The 16,607-nt window shown below is 43.9% G+C and overlaps 2 protein-coding genes across 2 annotated transcripts in view; both read left to right on the forward strand.

The window, feature by feature from the left end:
* The window catches only part of mindy3 (MINDY lysine 48 deubiquitinase 3), a 58,500-nt gene extending 53,701 nt beyond the window's left edge, over window positions 1-4,799 (forward strand). Inside the window, exons 15-16 of the mRNA XM_079503534.1 lie at window positions 2,939-3,010; window positions 4,147-4,799. Of these exons, the coding sequence (XP_079359660.1) occupies window positions 2,939-3,010; window positions 4,147-4,296 (222 nt within the window). The 3' untranslated portion in view covers window positions 4,297-4,799. The remainder of the gene's footprint in view (window positions 1-2,938; window positions 3,011-4,146) is intronic.
* Window positions 4,800-15,975: 11,176 nt separating this feature from the next.
* The window catches only part of itga8 (integrin, alpha 8), a 99,659-nt gene continuing 99,027 nt past the window's right edge, over window positions 15,976-16,607 (forward strand). The window contains exon 1 of the mRNA XM_079503792.1: window positions 15,976-16,192. Within this exon, the coding sequence (XP_079359918.1) occupies window positions 16,005-16,192 (188 nt within the window). The 5' untranslated portion in view covers window positions 15,976-16,004. The remainder of the gene's footprint in view (window positions 16,193-16,607) is intronic.

Below are 16,607 nucleotides of genomic sequence, written 5' to 3' on the forward strand. Positions count from 1 at the left end.
CCACCATGAGGCAGCTTTTCACATTTTTTACCTAAAACTGCACCGATCTGCGTGAAACGTTGCATGCACACTCCCTAGAGGCCAAGGACAAACCTTTGACCTGCATTTTCCGCATCTGCCTTTTATAGCGCCACCAGGAGGCCGACATTTGTAAAACACATTTTTTGATATTACTCCTCCAGATTCTGTCCAAAAATCTCACAAATCGTTACACAGTATCTCTATGGTCATGTGCTCAAGTCGGATCTGTCTGATATTTCTTATTCCATCCTAATTGACTATAATTGGCTTTCACAGTTTGCAAGATTGCCCCGTTTTGAACAATAGCCTCAAATCATGAACGCAGCATGCAATTTACGTGAAATCTTTCACACATTGTCTTACTAGGCTGAGGAATATATCCCACCCTTTTCACATTGGCCTGTTATAGCGCCACCAACAGGTTGATTTTTGCAAAACACATTTTTGGAACAAAATGCCTCAAATCATCCAATTGCCATCAAAGGCGTAAGAAGAAATGGCAATCGGTACACATGATCTCTGTAGTCATGTGATCAAGACGAGTCTGTTGGATTTCTCAGATTGTACACTGATTGGCTAAGATTGCCTTCCAAAGTTTTCAGGAGTGGCCCGTTTTGTACAAAATGCTGCACATGTCCTGCTCATCCAGAATTCTATCCTCAGAGATGCTGAGTGATCTGGCTCTGCATTTCCTCAACAAAATGAAGAAAAATAAAAACATCCTCCTAAACATTTTGCCAAACATCACACTCCTATCCTCCTGGTGGAGACCTGTGCCCGGAAGGGCACTTTTTCTAGTTTCAGGTGTTACAATTCCAAACATGCAAACATGACCCGCTTGAATTACTAAATTAGTAGCTTGCTGAGTAGTATTACAAATAATGTTATTGTTATGTTATTTTCATGTCCAATATATTTGTATTTAGTTGAAATTACTTTTCAGGATCCCAATTAAAAATAGCAAAAAACTATTCAGGATTTCAATTCAAATATGGCAAAACAGCCGATCTACAAGTTCAAAACGCGTCGCACTGCGGCGCGTTTTGAACTTGTAGATCGGCTATCTTTGCTACGACATGCATGCAATGTGGCCCTTTGGAGTGAGTATGGAAATATAATGGCCCTCTCCATCGTCAAAGTTCAAAAAAACTGAACATGAGCAACCTATAACCAGTAGTATGGAGTACATATTTGCAGTCAATCCACAGTGGATAGTGCAGAATATGATCTATAAATATTATACGTTTCCAGTATTTATAGATTATAAATTGTGTATATTGTCTATCGATAAGTTCATCACACAGACATGAACAGTGTTGTTGCTGTAAATCTGCAGTGGGTATAATAATGAGGAATATACAATGTATCCTCATTGAAAAACCTGTACAGAGGTTTCCTACAGCAGGCCTTCTGATTCTGATCCCAGTGGAAAATAACAAACTCACATCACATGCACAACAAACACACACACACATCACATCATCAATTCTGTTACCCACACAGCCCATATCACTACTACCACGCACGCAAGCTTTTTATTTCTCTCACACACACGCAACATCATGTTGGAGGCAGGGAGGGGCTCGGAACAGAACACTGGCTTCTAGAACAAGGATCAGAGAGGGAGAGAGAGAACGTAAGAAATGGAGTGAGTGAGAGAGAAAAAGAGAGGAATGTGAGAGAGCTAGGCTAAACCGAGAGAGACGGCAGAGAGACAGAACAAGAGAGATGAATAGCAAGGGAAGGAGATAGAGAGAGGCTGGTGGAGAGAGGGAGAGATGAAGAGAGAGAGGCTGGTGGAGAGAGGGAGAGATGAAGAGAGAGAGAGTGGAAGTGTGTTAAAGTGATCAGGGCTTTAGGGACTCAACAGTGGAGTGACCCTCAGCCACAACGATATTATCCTACCATTACACACACACACACACACACACACACACTCAGACACATGTGGGACTCGGCTTAGGGTTAGGGTTTCACATACATGCACATAAGCACAAGTAATGAGACACATTCTCTCACTCACGCACGCACGCACGCACGCACGCACGCACACACACACACACACGCACTCTTCTTAACAAACACACACAGACACACACACACACACACATCATCCTAGCGTAGAAGGTCTTGGCTCACTGTCATCGTTCAAACGTTTTTGTAACGTCTGCTGTTTTGGAGAATTGGGGGGTTAGAGTTAACTCACACACACACACACACACACACACACACAGTATAAAACATGTACACTCACACACTTAACACGTATCAAAAGCAGACACACACACTTAAACACAAGCCTGTGGGATTAATGTAGTGTGTTAGGTTGCAGGCTGAGGTATGTTGGTTTGACTGTCTGTCCAAGAATGTCAGTCTTTGTGGTTTTACCTCTGCCTTTGTCAAAGATGTTAACACACACACATACACATACCGTACACACACACACACACACATACACACACAATATACACAAACACAGTTAACAGACGGACACTCACGGAGTCAGACGTGCGTTATTGTTTGTGTGTATATATAAAGTGTGTCCTGTCATGTCAAATACTACTGCAAATTCTGCAATAGACAACGTATTTACATTATATTTATGGCTGTATTGTTCTATACATCCTTGTGTGTAATAACTTGTATTGTGTTATTTTGTGAATATGTTTGCGCCTCTGCCTTTTTCTTACTATGGAATCGTGCATTTCCCCTCAGTTGTTTCTTTGGTTGGTCACGCCCCCATATATGGTCCATGCCTCGTGACATCATGTGATGTCATCAACATTAAGCCCGACCTTGCCCTAAAGTGACGAGGCCGCTTCTCGCCCTCGGGCGTCTTACTGGTAGTGTGCTTAGTTGGTAAACAAATGTTGTGATGTATAAATATAAGTCCTCATTCAAATGTCTTGTGTTTCAGGACTCTGGGGTTCCAGACTCGTTTCCTGTCTACCATTATAATGGGCTCAAACAGTCCAACCACAATGAGAAGGTAATTCCTTGTTATTCCTTATTTCTCTTGTTTTTCTCCTGCTCATACTTTTCTGTCTCTGTCTCTCGTACAAGCAGTGTATAATACCAGTGTAAACAGTAGCTAATTGCCTGTCCATCATTCTATCTATCTACAGTATATCTATCTATTAGACCCTCCAGAACAAATGTTGCAATCACATAGTTTACCGCATAATCAGCCAAATGATGCAGATTTTGCAGGCGTCAATTATTTTCAAAAAGGATGCATAATCGCACAGCCTGAATATTTCACTGCATAAAATCACATAAAACCTATTTTATATTTTGCAACTTTCCACATATTTCACAACTTCCCGCAATTTCACATACACGCATGCACGCGCGCGCACACACACACACACACACACACACACACACAAAACATCAGCAGGGCACCTATTAGCTACTGATAGCATTCCCATACCTGAAGTTCCAGATGAGAATATCAGACGTGCTGACAGGACCCTGCAGCAGTGTGTGTGTGTGTGTGTGTGTGTGGGGGGGGGGGGGATTCCTGCAGGTAGTCCTGTGGAAAAAATGAAGCACTTTTAAGACTGCCGTGTGTGTGTGTGTGGTGTGTGGTGTGTGGTGTGTGGTGTGTGTGTGTGTGTGTGTGTGTGTGTGTGTGTGTGTGTGTGTGTGTGTGTGTGTGTGTGTGTGTGTGTCTCACCCATGCTACCCTCCATCCTGTTTCATCCGACCTCTATCTCCTCTCTAGAGGTGTGTGTGCGCGTGTGTGTCTGTCTCACCCATGCTACCCTCCATCCTGTTTCATCCGACCTCTATCTCCTCTCTAGAGGAAGTGAGTGACAGGCGGTTCCTCCAAAACAGCTGGCATAAGACTTTACATACCTGCATGTTCGGACCATCCTGACCTACTTATGTGCGTGTGTCTTCGCTCAGGTCCGGGTTGTACAACCCTGACTTATTTAGCCCGGTCCATGAACCACATTACTGCACCAAACAAAACTGCACTGACTTGCAACGGGTCAATTCAGACCGCCGCAATTTCTTGCGAACTGTTTGGAAGTTGCAACTAGTTGCGTTGTGAATCATTGGTGCGATTTTGGTAGAATCTGCCTCAGGTCTAAATGGGTTTAATGTCTCTGTTTCCAGGTCCAGTACGTAGAGGGGACAGCAGTGATCCTGGGTTTCGAGGACCCCGTGCTGAGGACGGATGACACTCCTGCCAAGCGCTGTCTCCAGACCAAGTGGCCGTACATTGAACTGCTGTGGAGCACCCAGCACTCGCCCTCACTCAACTAGCACTGCACACTAAGCCTGTTGGTGTGTATAACACCCTGCGCTGCAGACCAGCTCTCTAATACGTCAGCAGGTGTCAAAAGACTGAGACAAACACACACACACATACGCTACCACACTCTTGGGACATTCTGAGAAACACGTAATCACACACAAAGGATCCTTCTGGGAAACACACACACACACACACACACACACACACACACACACACACACACACACACAGGTGACAGAGACAGTTTACAAGTTCAACAGACAAGTTTGAGAGACATTCTCTCTTACACACTCCCTCGCTGCAAACCTCTGAGGGACACGAGTGCTCTTGTCTGTCTGTACGGCGCTCACGTCTTGGAATTGAACACGCGTGGTATTTTAAGCAGTGATTCTCAAGCTGTGGGCCGGGGGCCAACTGGTGGGCTGTGAGGATATTGTTGGTGGGCCCCCAAATAATTGGCAAAACACTAAGATTTGTATTGGAAAAAATAAATGGGTTCAACATAAAGAAATCATGGTATCTTTTCTTTGTGTTCTTGGATCAGAAAAGATACCAATCGATTGGTTGATGTTTTAAAATAACCGCATGCGCTGAAAATCCACACGGCCAACCCATCTGACCACGTCATCTGGCCGCTGTGAAGTGGTCAGATGGGCCCGGAACAGTTTGTCTGTCACCTGCTGTACCGAGAGCAGGACCACCTTAAAAAAGAACTCCGGACTAGCGCTTTTCATAACCATAATCTGATGTTATTATATTCATTAAGCTGTTTTAAAAACATCCCGAGCACACCTTTTAGCGATAAATGTAGCGATGCTAAATGCTTATTTTGATTGCTCGACAATTCTTTTTTTTTTTTATATATGGGCTGTCATTAAAGGTGAGCTGCCGATAAACTCCTCCATGCTCGGAGCTCGGATGCTACAGCACGCTAGAGAGGGAGGTTTTTTTTCGTTAATGGATATAATATCAGATTACGGTAAGAAAAGGGCTTGTCTTTAACTCTGAGAGGCAAATTACGTGTCCATTTGTACACTCTCACAGTTACAGACCTGCAAGGAACCCTTAGGGTCCTTGGACCCCACATTGAGAACCACAGCTCTACTCGCATGTCATCCCAAAATGACAAGTTGTTAAAGGGCTGTTATGCCAAATTTCTTACCTGTATATCGATCTATTGTGAGGAGAACGGGAAGATCTGACTTAACACTTTCCAATGTGTTCAGTGTGTTCTGACGTTTGGGGAGGTGTTAACGTCCAGAATCTGACGTTCAGGTTGGCTTGAGGTTTTAACCACTTCAACCCTGCCTCTATTCTTATTGAAACAGACCTGAATTACAATGGTACAGTTGGGTGCCACCGATATTGTCCCTTATCATTTGACCCATTTAGGCCTGACCTCAACATTTTAAAAAATCCTTCTAAATCCTCCAGTTTTCTGAAATAAATATTTTCACGATTTTTCAAAAATAGCAGACCTACAAGCTCATAGCGCGCCACTCGGTGGCGCGCTATGAGCTTGTAGATCTGCTATTTTTCAATAGCTAAATTATAACATAATGTTAAACACCAAAAGGGGTTCCCGCCCAAAATGGGTTAACTGTCCTTTTGCGCAGATCACGCAAAACTCAGCAAAAAGAAAAGGACAATATCGATGGCCTCCAACTGTAACTGATCTGGGTCCAGCAGGTCTTCTCCATACAGTAGAGAGTCGACTGTATTGTTCTGGTCTCGGTTTGGACAGACACCAGATAGACCAGTTAGTTCTGAAATGCTTCCACACTGGGGCACAAAGTTTGTGTTTAACGGGCGCCGTTAACTATGCCTTCATTACCACAGTATTAATATGATTTAGTGATTATTGTGAGCTCAGTGGTGCCAGATCAGTTAACAGTGGTTCTCAAAGTAGGGGTCCAGGAGGTCCCCTGCTACATTTGTTAAAATAGCATCACAATCATTTTGAACCACTTCCATAGTTTTTACTTTGGCTATTCAAAAATGGCAGATCCATAACCTCACAGCTGTGAGCTTGTACATATGCTATTTTTGAGAAATTGTGAATAATTTGGAATTCTTTAACTTCTCTTCTGAGAGTCACAAATATGTTCAGATGGGGATTCGTGGCCAAATACATACAGTATACATTTGGGGGTACCTTGACACGGGGAAAGGTTTGAGAACCACTGACTGTACATTAATCACCACAGTATTCCCTCTTTATTTAAGTGATTATCGTTGCGCTCACTGGTGCAGGAACCAGTGGCTTTTGAGGACGAGCCGGGTTTGAATGTAAGTCAGTCACATGTTGAGTGAACTGTACTGCTACGGCTACAGGACTGGGGACGGCGGTAACCAAAGCTCTCCATGGGGGCAACCACACACTCATACAGAAGCACTCGCATACAGTCACAAATGGACATATACACACAGGGTTACGCATGGATGTGCAAACAAACACGCGTGCCGTGCGCACACACAAGGGTGTGCATACAAAACCACACAGACATGCATAGAGGCCAACACACACATACAGTATATAAACCTGTTTTAGTTGCACGCCCGTGTTCCATGCTGAAAATAGCCCATCTATGTGCTCACAAGGGGCCATGCACTGCCACGCCAACGTGCTGTGAGCTTGTAAATTGCCGATTATCGGCGCACCACATTGGCACGCTACTAAGAATAATTGAAGCGATAAAGTTCCATGTGTTTACAGAGTAAAGGGACCAACCTGCAGGCAGAGAAACGCAGTTCATCCCAACAAGTTCCAGTTTACAGGATGCCATATGTGTGCATGGTACATGCACACGCGTGTGTTTGTGTATGCGCTATATGTGTCACAACAGGATGTGACCAATGGCCTCATGTATTTATTCCCACACTCCCAATGTTCTGTAATTAAAACCTGTTCTTTTTGTTGAAATGGAAGCAGTGTTTTATTGTTTTTTCAGGTTGTAGGTCTGCGACTCTGCGATCCCTCTGACCATAAATACGTTGTGAGACACTTGACCCCCCTCGAACCCACCACCGCCTCAGGTTGCACCATGAGCAGCTAAACAACAAAGACGTGTTGATCATGTCTGCTCTTTACTACATCACTCATACGAGCACTCGCATATCGTTGCAGACAGTTGCTAACCTTGCATGTCCAAAACCGTTCTTTTGTGTGACGCTGTAGTACGATCAAGTGGGGTGTTAATTTACAAAAAACTAAATATTAGAATAGAGTTTTCTGTCTGACAGCAACGATATACAATTTCCTTCAACCCCGTCCTCTGAGACTGTAAATCAGCGGTTCAGTGACTCTAGCAGGACGGTAACGGTGTCTAATTCATTCTCTGTAAACAGACGCAAAAAACATTTGTCTCCCCGCAGACACAGTCGGAGTCCTGTGGTGTCAACTTAAGCCTGATTTATACTCTGTAGTGCAACAAGCTTAACAACATGTTGCATAGCTCCTTGGGATCAATTACATTTGGCAAGCGGCACCTTCATGCAATAGACTATAAATGAAGCTTTATTGTTCAAACTATTGGCTTCCCAGTGATCTGAGTTCCAGCTTCTCAGTGGCAGCAGACCATTACAAATCACAGGGCTGAGCATTGGGTAAAGTTTGAAATTGAGAAAAAGAACATTGTTGACAGCACTATACCGATAACTACTGGTACATTGTTCATCATTGTTTTTCCCATCCATTTGAGTTAGAATAATTTTAAAACTATATATATATTTTCTTTTTGTTCTTCGTGTGAACGACCCTTATTAATGAACATATATACTAACATATAGAGAGAGAAGGATGAGGCTGGCAGGGTACTGCGTCAGGCACCCAGAACTTGAGGCAAGTAAATTGACCCTATGGGAGCCAACCCAAGGCAAAGCCAGGAGGGGAAATAAGCTTACCACCTATCGACCTATGTAGACGTGCTGCGGCGCGACAGCTTGTCTGACAACAGAGCTCAAGAACCTGATGTTGGATAGGAAATTGTGGAGGGCAGCGATCCAGGAATCCTGAGTTGGTGTTGGCTAGACCTCACTCTCGCAGCAACTAACTAACATGCATAAATATTTTTATCAATAGAACCAACTGTAAAGATGTAACCTAACCAGACAATAAAGATAAACAATTGTTACTTTCATTAAAAGCCACAGTAGGGCAAAGCACAGGGAAAAGGTTTGACCAAACAAAAACAAAACTTATCAAAGATGTATGAAATTGATGGTCTGCAGTATTAAATATACACTATAAAAAGGTAATTAAAACAATTCATACTTTCATTCCCAACAGTTGCAGATAAATATTCTTGTGATATAGATTTTTTTGATCATAAGTAAACGCAGTTATTAAGTTGTCAGGTGGCCAGTAAGGAGAAGTGCTGTCTTCAGGTTACATCAAATGTCTTCATTTTATCTAAACGCATCATAAAATTAAGGTACTCACTATAGTCACTACCATGTAAATAATTATCCCTGACTAAGGTGTGTGTGTGTGTGTGTGTGTGTGTGTGTGTGTGTGTGTGTGTGTGTGTGTGTGTGTGTGTGTGTGTGTGTGTGTGTGTGTGTGTGTGTGTGTGTGGGTGGGTGGGGTAATGACTGGCTGTGTGTCTAATGGACTCAACTAATGGAGAAAGGATGTAGGTCTAATCTGTGACTGGGTGCTCTAATAGAGTCTCACTGGGACTGTGGGTGTTTGTCTATTTCTAAATCAGGGCTCTTCATTCTAGAGACTATTATATATGAATCCATCTATAAAACAAACACCAGTAGGAGTGTGAGGAAAAGTTACTTTCAAAAATGTAACAAATTCCATATTATTGTCTCCGCCAGGCCGAAGGCGTGTGTGTGTGTGTGTGTGTGTGTGTGTGTGTGTGTGTGTGTGTGTGTGTGTGTGTGTGTGTGTGTGTGTGTGTGTGTGTGTGTGTGTGTGTGTGTGTGTGTGTGTGTGTGTGTGTGTGTGTGTGTGTGTGTGTGTGTGTGTGTGTGTGTGTGTCATTCCATCTGTGATCAGGTAATCTCCGGCACCGTTCTGTGTAACAAACATCACGCAAATCGTCACAGTCTCTTCATAGTCATTAAACACGTCTTTCACATTTTTCATATTCCATCCTTATTGCCAGAGATTGGCTTCCGAAGTTTGCAGCTCCATCTTGAACAAAATGCCTCAAATCACAGCATGCCATTTCCGTGAAATGTAGTATGCACATTCACATTAGGCAGAGAAAGAAATTGCCACTTGAAAGTTTTCAAATCAGCCTCATGGTGGTGCTTTAACCGGCCAATTCATGTTTTACCTACCTGTATAAATGCACCTTTTTCACATCTGCCTTTTAGAGCACCAACATTTTTGGATATTACTCCTTTTCCGATTGTGGTGAAACGTTGCACGCACATTCACACTACGTTGAGAAAAAATGCCACCCTATTATTGTGCCACCAGGAGGCCAATGTTTGCAAGACTTTGTTTTTATATCCTCTATATCTCCTACACATTTTGTCCAAACAGCACGCAAATCGGTACACATTACCGATACATTACTCTGTAGTCAAGTGTTCAAGTCGGATCCATCCGATATGTCATATTCCATCCTGATTGGTGAATTCCGAATATTGCTGGCCCATAATAGCCTATACCTGACTGGCGGAGACCCATGTGCTCGAGCACATGGGTCACTCTGTACCACTAACTTTCTGTACCAAGTAATGCGTGCAACTTTTAAAAATATGCACTATTAGTGTACTTAATTTGTTAGAAGCTTAATCACTTAAGCCCTGTTCTCAAAAATAATTGTTCATTTGTAAACTAAATAAATAATAATAATCTGTGAATGGGCCCCAAGGGGCTCAGGGGGTCCTCTGTCTAGAAAATTGGGCCTGAGGCCTGACCCTGAGTTTCAGAAGCTAAAAAGAGATCATGCACAAGAGATACACTGATACAGTATATTTTATGAACAGGTACAATAGGCAACTACTTGTCCCTGGTCCCCCAAAGGCTCATTCAAACTTTTTAGGTATGAGATAAATCACCACCACTTTTACATTATGTTATAGGCCTAATTGCTACACACAGGGTCATCTGATAATCATGAGAGAGTGCGTGCGTGCGTGCGACTGCGTGCGACTGCGTGCGTGCGTGCATAAAACAATAGCAGATGGTTGAACCATCTACAAAATGCCTGAGCTGTATGTGCACGCACATGTGTACACTGACCTGGCAAATGATATTTGAGCATAAATATGAAAGAGGAGTATACCATACTGCTCTTTTATCCTTGTGTTCTCTGGGAGAGAGATAAAAACAAAGACATAGAAACGGAGAGGGACATATATAAATTTCAGGAATCTGTCTGTCTGTCTGTCTGTCTGTCTGTCTGTCTGTCTGTCTGTCTGTCTGTCTGTCTGTCCGTCCTTTGGTTATCTCCAGAACTGTTCATCCGATTTACTTTAGGCTTGGCGGATGTATTCCTGACGGCCCATTGTCCTGTGTGGAGTCCATCAGTTCAGGTATTCCAGGACAAGCCCGCTCTGTACCAAGAGGCAGGTGTGGTGGGCACTGTACAACACGATGAGCAGTGGTGTGTAATGTAACTAAGTACATTTACTTAAGCACTGTATTTAAATAAAATGTTGAGGTATTTGTACTTTACTTGAGTATTTCCACTACTTTTACTTCTCTACTCCATTACATATTGGATCGAAATATTGTACTTATACTATACTACATTCATTTGAAAACTTTAGTTACAGTTAGTAGTTACTTTGTAGATTTTGATTATATTTGACAAAACTTACATTAACCACTTCATTTTGTACTTTTACTTGTAACAGAGTAGGCCTATTTCTACACTGCAGTATTAAGTAAATCATGTGAGTACCTTTTCCACCACTGATGATGAGGATGTATGATGATGTATTGAACCACATGAACCCGAAAAGGTTTATACGGAATAAATAAATAAAGGCGGCCGGCGGGCAATTAGTATAATATAAGTCTGGTTGGCCTCTGGCAACCACACTATGGTACGAAGAAAGAGAGCACTGTGTCTTATCTCATCTGATGCATGTGCACTTTTATTCATCTGAGGAACTGAGAGAGACCAAGATTTTTTATTTGATTCTATATTGTCATCGCTCCTCTCTCTCTCTCTCTCTCTCTCTCTCTCTCTCTCTCTCTCTCTCTCTCTCTCTCTCTCTCTCTCTCTCATAAATGTGCCAGAGAGGAGAACAAGAACAGAGCAAAAAGGCACAGAGAAGAACTAAACTCAAATGTTGATGGAGAGAGGGAAGGAGAGGGGAAGGGCAGACACAGTGGGAGGGTTGGAGAGGACTGGTAAACTGGTATAAGTTTACCATCTGGCAGTGTCAAGGTCACTCAAACACTGGTCTATACCTCTCTCTCTCTCTCTCTCTCTCTCTCTCTCTCTCTCTCTCTCCAGCTGGTTCATATCATAGCTGATAGTAGTACAGTCTAACAGCTGTACAACAATCTATGACATTCTGTATCTGTCTCTCTAAGTAGTACTTTCTCTATCCCCCCCCCCCTCTCTCTCTCTCTCTCTCTCAGCTGGTTCATATCATAGCTGATAGCACAGTATACCGTCTACTACAGTCTATTACAGTCTGTCTCTATCCTAGTAGTTCACTGTCTCACTCTCAGCCTCTCCCTCAATTCACTTCACTTCTCACTGGTTCAATTTATCATAATATTGATAAATAATTCGTGTTTGTCACTCTGACTCCTGCCTGTGTGGAATCTCGCACGCACGCACGCACGCACGCACGCACGCACGCACGCACGCACGCACGCACGCACGCACACACGCACACACACGCACACACACACACACACATTTAGGAGGGGGTGCGCACGTGTAAGCGCGTGCCGCAAAATGCGCGTGCACACACCTCGTGCACGCACATTTGTGCATTTTCACACGGAAAAGTGGCTTTTACTTTCCCTCTCTCCACACGCAAGTTATATGAACAAACATTTTGATCAATATTTTATTTCATTAAGACACTTCAGCTCAGATTGACCATTTATTGCAAAGCTATTGCATGTTAGTATGGCAGTGTGGCTCTGCTCATGTGATATCAGATGATCTGTGTACCTAGACACGGGTCTGATTTCACATTTGATATCTCCGATTATCTGTGCACCAAGACACAGCTCTGATATCAACGATCCCCCAGAGCAGAGCCAAAGATACAATAATCCATGAACAACAATACACAATAATAACACATAAACACATGATTCAACACAATGAAACACATCATCACATGATTCAAGAAGAACAGAAGGGCCCAACAGTCTCATTGTAGGCATGACATCTATTTAGCCCTTGCCTTTTCATCTTATTATAGACCACTAATTCAAATGTGTTAGCTATAATTATGAAACAATCTAACAATAATAAAAACATTATTTATGATTAACATACTGATGATTGCACCTGATGTGATTAGGGAAAATGGTAGCTATTAGCAAACATTACTTCTAGCTGTCTGTCTTGTCTTGCATCCTCACCTGACATTAATGAGCATGTCATCCCGACACCAAAATAATTCAAACTAATTATTTAAATATTTTGAAATATTGTAGACATTATAACCAACATAAAAAAATGTTACAGACATGGACAAGTCTTGCCAGTCTTGTACGGACATGTTGATGACCCCTGGAACAAACAGACACATGCAATTAACCAGAATTAGGCGCCAATACTGTGATACATACAGCATATGTATTAGGCATAGTAACAGAAATCTGTTTTGAACATATACATACAATTATTTTTTTTATTTGTTTTATCTTCCCCTCTTGTCCGATGGGGGGGGGGGGGGGGCTGGGGGAGGGGGGCTGTGCCTGGGGGGAGGAGGTGCTCCAGCCCCTCCAGCACCCCTACTTCCCTCAGCCATGTAGACATACACATACACACACACACACACACACACACACACACACACACACACACACACACACACAGCCAATTATCTAATGCAGATCATTCAATGGCATCCTTTAAAACAGGCCTGATAATCCATCTTTCAACAGGCCTATAAGGGAGAAGATATGATCACTTCTCCCGTAGATAGGTGATCATAGGTGATCCTGTACAACGCCCTTCCATTTTTCCACCAATCTGTACATATGTTCTCTCTCTCTCTCTCTCTCTCTCTCTCTCCCTCTCTCTATCTTTTTTTTCCAAAGCAGCTTTAATGGCATGCATGAGAAAACAGTCTACATTGCCAAAGCAAAAGTGGAACAAAATAATCAAGATAAAGCAACAATTATGTACAAATAAATATTGAATATAAATATAAATTAATGTATAAAATAAAGGTGTAAACAGAGCTGTGTTACATTACCACTCTCTCTCTCTGTGTGTGTGTGTGTCTGTCTGTCTGTCTGTCTGTCTGTCTGTCTGTCTGTCTGTCTGTCTGTCTGTCTGTCTGTCTGTCTGTCTGTCTGTCTGTCTGTCTCACGCGCGCACACACACACAGTCACACAGTCACACACACACACACACACACACACACACACACACACACACACACACACACACACACACACACACACAGTCACACACAGTCACACACAGTCACACACACACTGTCTCTCTACATTCTGTCTCTCATACATCGAGTTTATTTGGTCGTAATCATGGTCCATAAAACATTGTTTACTTTAAATCAAACATAGATTCTAGGATCAACAGCAGACTGAGAACTATAGCTGACATGGAACTTTGGTGTAAAACCAACTAACTGCTGCTCTATCGCCCTATATATCTAGCTTAGTATCTCTTGTCTTTTTGAGTGGTGTAAACCACTCCTACAACTGGCTTTTGTGTGCAGAAAAAAATGAGCATGGTTGCTATGTTCAAAATAATTTCTGACGTAATTAAATCACACCCGGGTGAACTGGATGACCGTAGCAACCATGCTCATTTTTTCTGCACAAAAAAAGCCAGTTGTGAAATCACATCCGGGTGTGATTTCATTACGTCAGATCAGAGCTGATCAGGCTATATAATACCTTACACCACTCAGTTCACACGGGTGTGATTTTTAAGTGGTGAAACCACTTCCTTAAGTGAGTATGTGTGTGCTGTGGGTCCCTGCCTGGCTGGCTGGGAATGTGTGAGCACGAAAACAGCATGGTTGTAACTCTGTCATTTCTCAACCGCTTCGGACGCGGGGCGGCTCGCCGGAATCGGGCCGGCACCCTGGGTGCGTTCCTGTGGGTCTGGAACCCCCCCCCCTACACGGAGTTGCACCACTTACTTCACACGGGTGTGATTTTTTTATACACACACACACACACACACACCCACACACAGCCAGGATGTGGTCCATGTCCAGGATGGTCTGACGCGCAGACTTAGATCAGAATCAGATCCTACATATCCAGATTCAAGAAGGCATTTGTATTTAACAAGTCCAAGAAAGTCTTATTAAAACTTCTGTTCTATAAAATCCTTTCAACACGATCTGCTCTACCTCGGGCTTTTGATAGAGAAACCAAGCAGCAGTATAGCAGCCTATATGCTGAATGAGCAGTGCAGACTGCAGAGCAGTGTTAAAGTCTACTAGCTTGGAGATTTTTCTGCCATAAAACGAGTCAAACGACATAATAATTACCGACATAATTACAAGTGATTATTCCCAACGGAAGGAAACGCGCGCCCGGTTTTAACGGCGCGGTCAGAGTCGATGGTCTAATAAAAGGACAAAACCCTTGTAGAAGGTTGGGGTCTGTAATATTAACCTGCGTGCGTGTGCGTGCACGTGCGTAAGTGCGCACATCATGGTGTGTTCGTGGCGTGCGCGTGCGCCCGTGAGATATAGAGAAGAGAGTAGAGACCAAACACAAAAAGTCAATTAATGAATGCGTGGCCGGGACTCGGGAGGAACACGGTGCGTCCGCGTGCACGCGCCCGTCCATTAATTCCCCCCGCCGACCTGAAGTCAGATGTCACCCGTAAAAAGTCCGCTTCAAACCATATGATATGGATCAAAACTGCGCGCAACAGAAAAGTACCTCTTTGCTGCTGCTATAAAAGGAACGGGGGGCCCGCGATGACGATGACGCGCGCTCTGATGTGGTCTGTAGTAGTGCGCGTGCGTGTGGGTGTGTGCGCTACACGGTGAGGCGGGGGTAAAGTTTTGTGTGGAGGAGGAGGGAGGGCCGGGCGGCCATCAGAAGCAGTGGAGGGAGGAGGGCAGGACTGGAGGCGCATATGGAGACTGTGAGCCCAGGAGAGCGGAGCGGTGGTCGTAAACTAACAGGACATACAGGACTATTAACTAAACTGGTGCTCTTTTAATTGGAGGACGAGAAGTTGTTTTGCGGGACTCGGGAGCTTTACCGTCCGGAGCACAGGAGAGGAGAGCCCGTTAGCGCCCTGTTTGTGTACTGACTGACTGACTGACTGACACACAGGAGGAGAGAGAACAACCCGCCTCACCTGCGCGCGCTCTTTTTACTCTTCTCTCTACTCTACCTCTCTCTCTCTCTCCCCCCCCCATGGACTGATCATTGTGGTGGGAGGCACTATAGCGCCATTCGTCCGTCTTGGCAGCTTTGCTCTGGACGGATAATTGTGGTGGGAAGCGCCTGTTCACCGGTCTTCTTGGCAGCGGTGAGGGGGGTAGTGTGCGCGCGTGTGTGCGCGCGCGTGAGTGTGTGCGTGCTTGTGTGTTGTGTGCGGGGATGGAGCGGCTCAGGGGCCGCCGCGTTGCTCCATCGTGCATGTGGTCAGTTGTCCGGTTCCTGTCGGTGCTGACGTGGGTTCGAGCCTTCAACCTGCACGGGGAGCGCCCCACCGTGTACCGCGGGCCAGAGGGGAGCTACTTCGGCTACTCGCTGGACTTCTATCAGGCCACAGCCGACAGCAACACGTGAGTGGAGAGAAGCACATGGGTGGAGAAATTGGGGATTTAGAGCAGGGCAGGGGTCTGCAACCTTTTTAAACGAAGTGCCATGTTAGATAGTCAGTGTGCCATTATCAACATTGATTGGACAGACAGACAGACAGACAGACAGACAGACAGACAGACAGTCCATGAATATAAGGTTTTTCCTTATTTTTAAATATTTTCTTTCACATTGTTATGATCATTAGACTCAGACATTAGACTCAGACAGAGCAATATAAGTTATTGAGGGAGTCTGGGAGATAGGTGGGTTATTGCCAATAACCCATGCATGCACCTCTGCCATCTCCCAGACTCCCTCCCCAGTCAGAGTTCAGAGTTTTAATGAATGTAGAATTATGTGAAGGATGTAATTTACATACACATGTGAGGAACTTCA

Source organism: Electrona antarctica (assembly GCF_951216825.1).
Source record: "Electrona antarctica genome assembly, chromosome: 6".
NCBI classification, from domain to species: domain Eukaryota; kingdom Metazoa; phylum Chordata; class Actinopteri; order Myctophiformes; family Myctophidae; genus Electrona; species Electrona antarctica.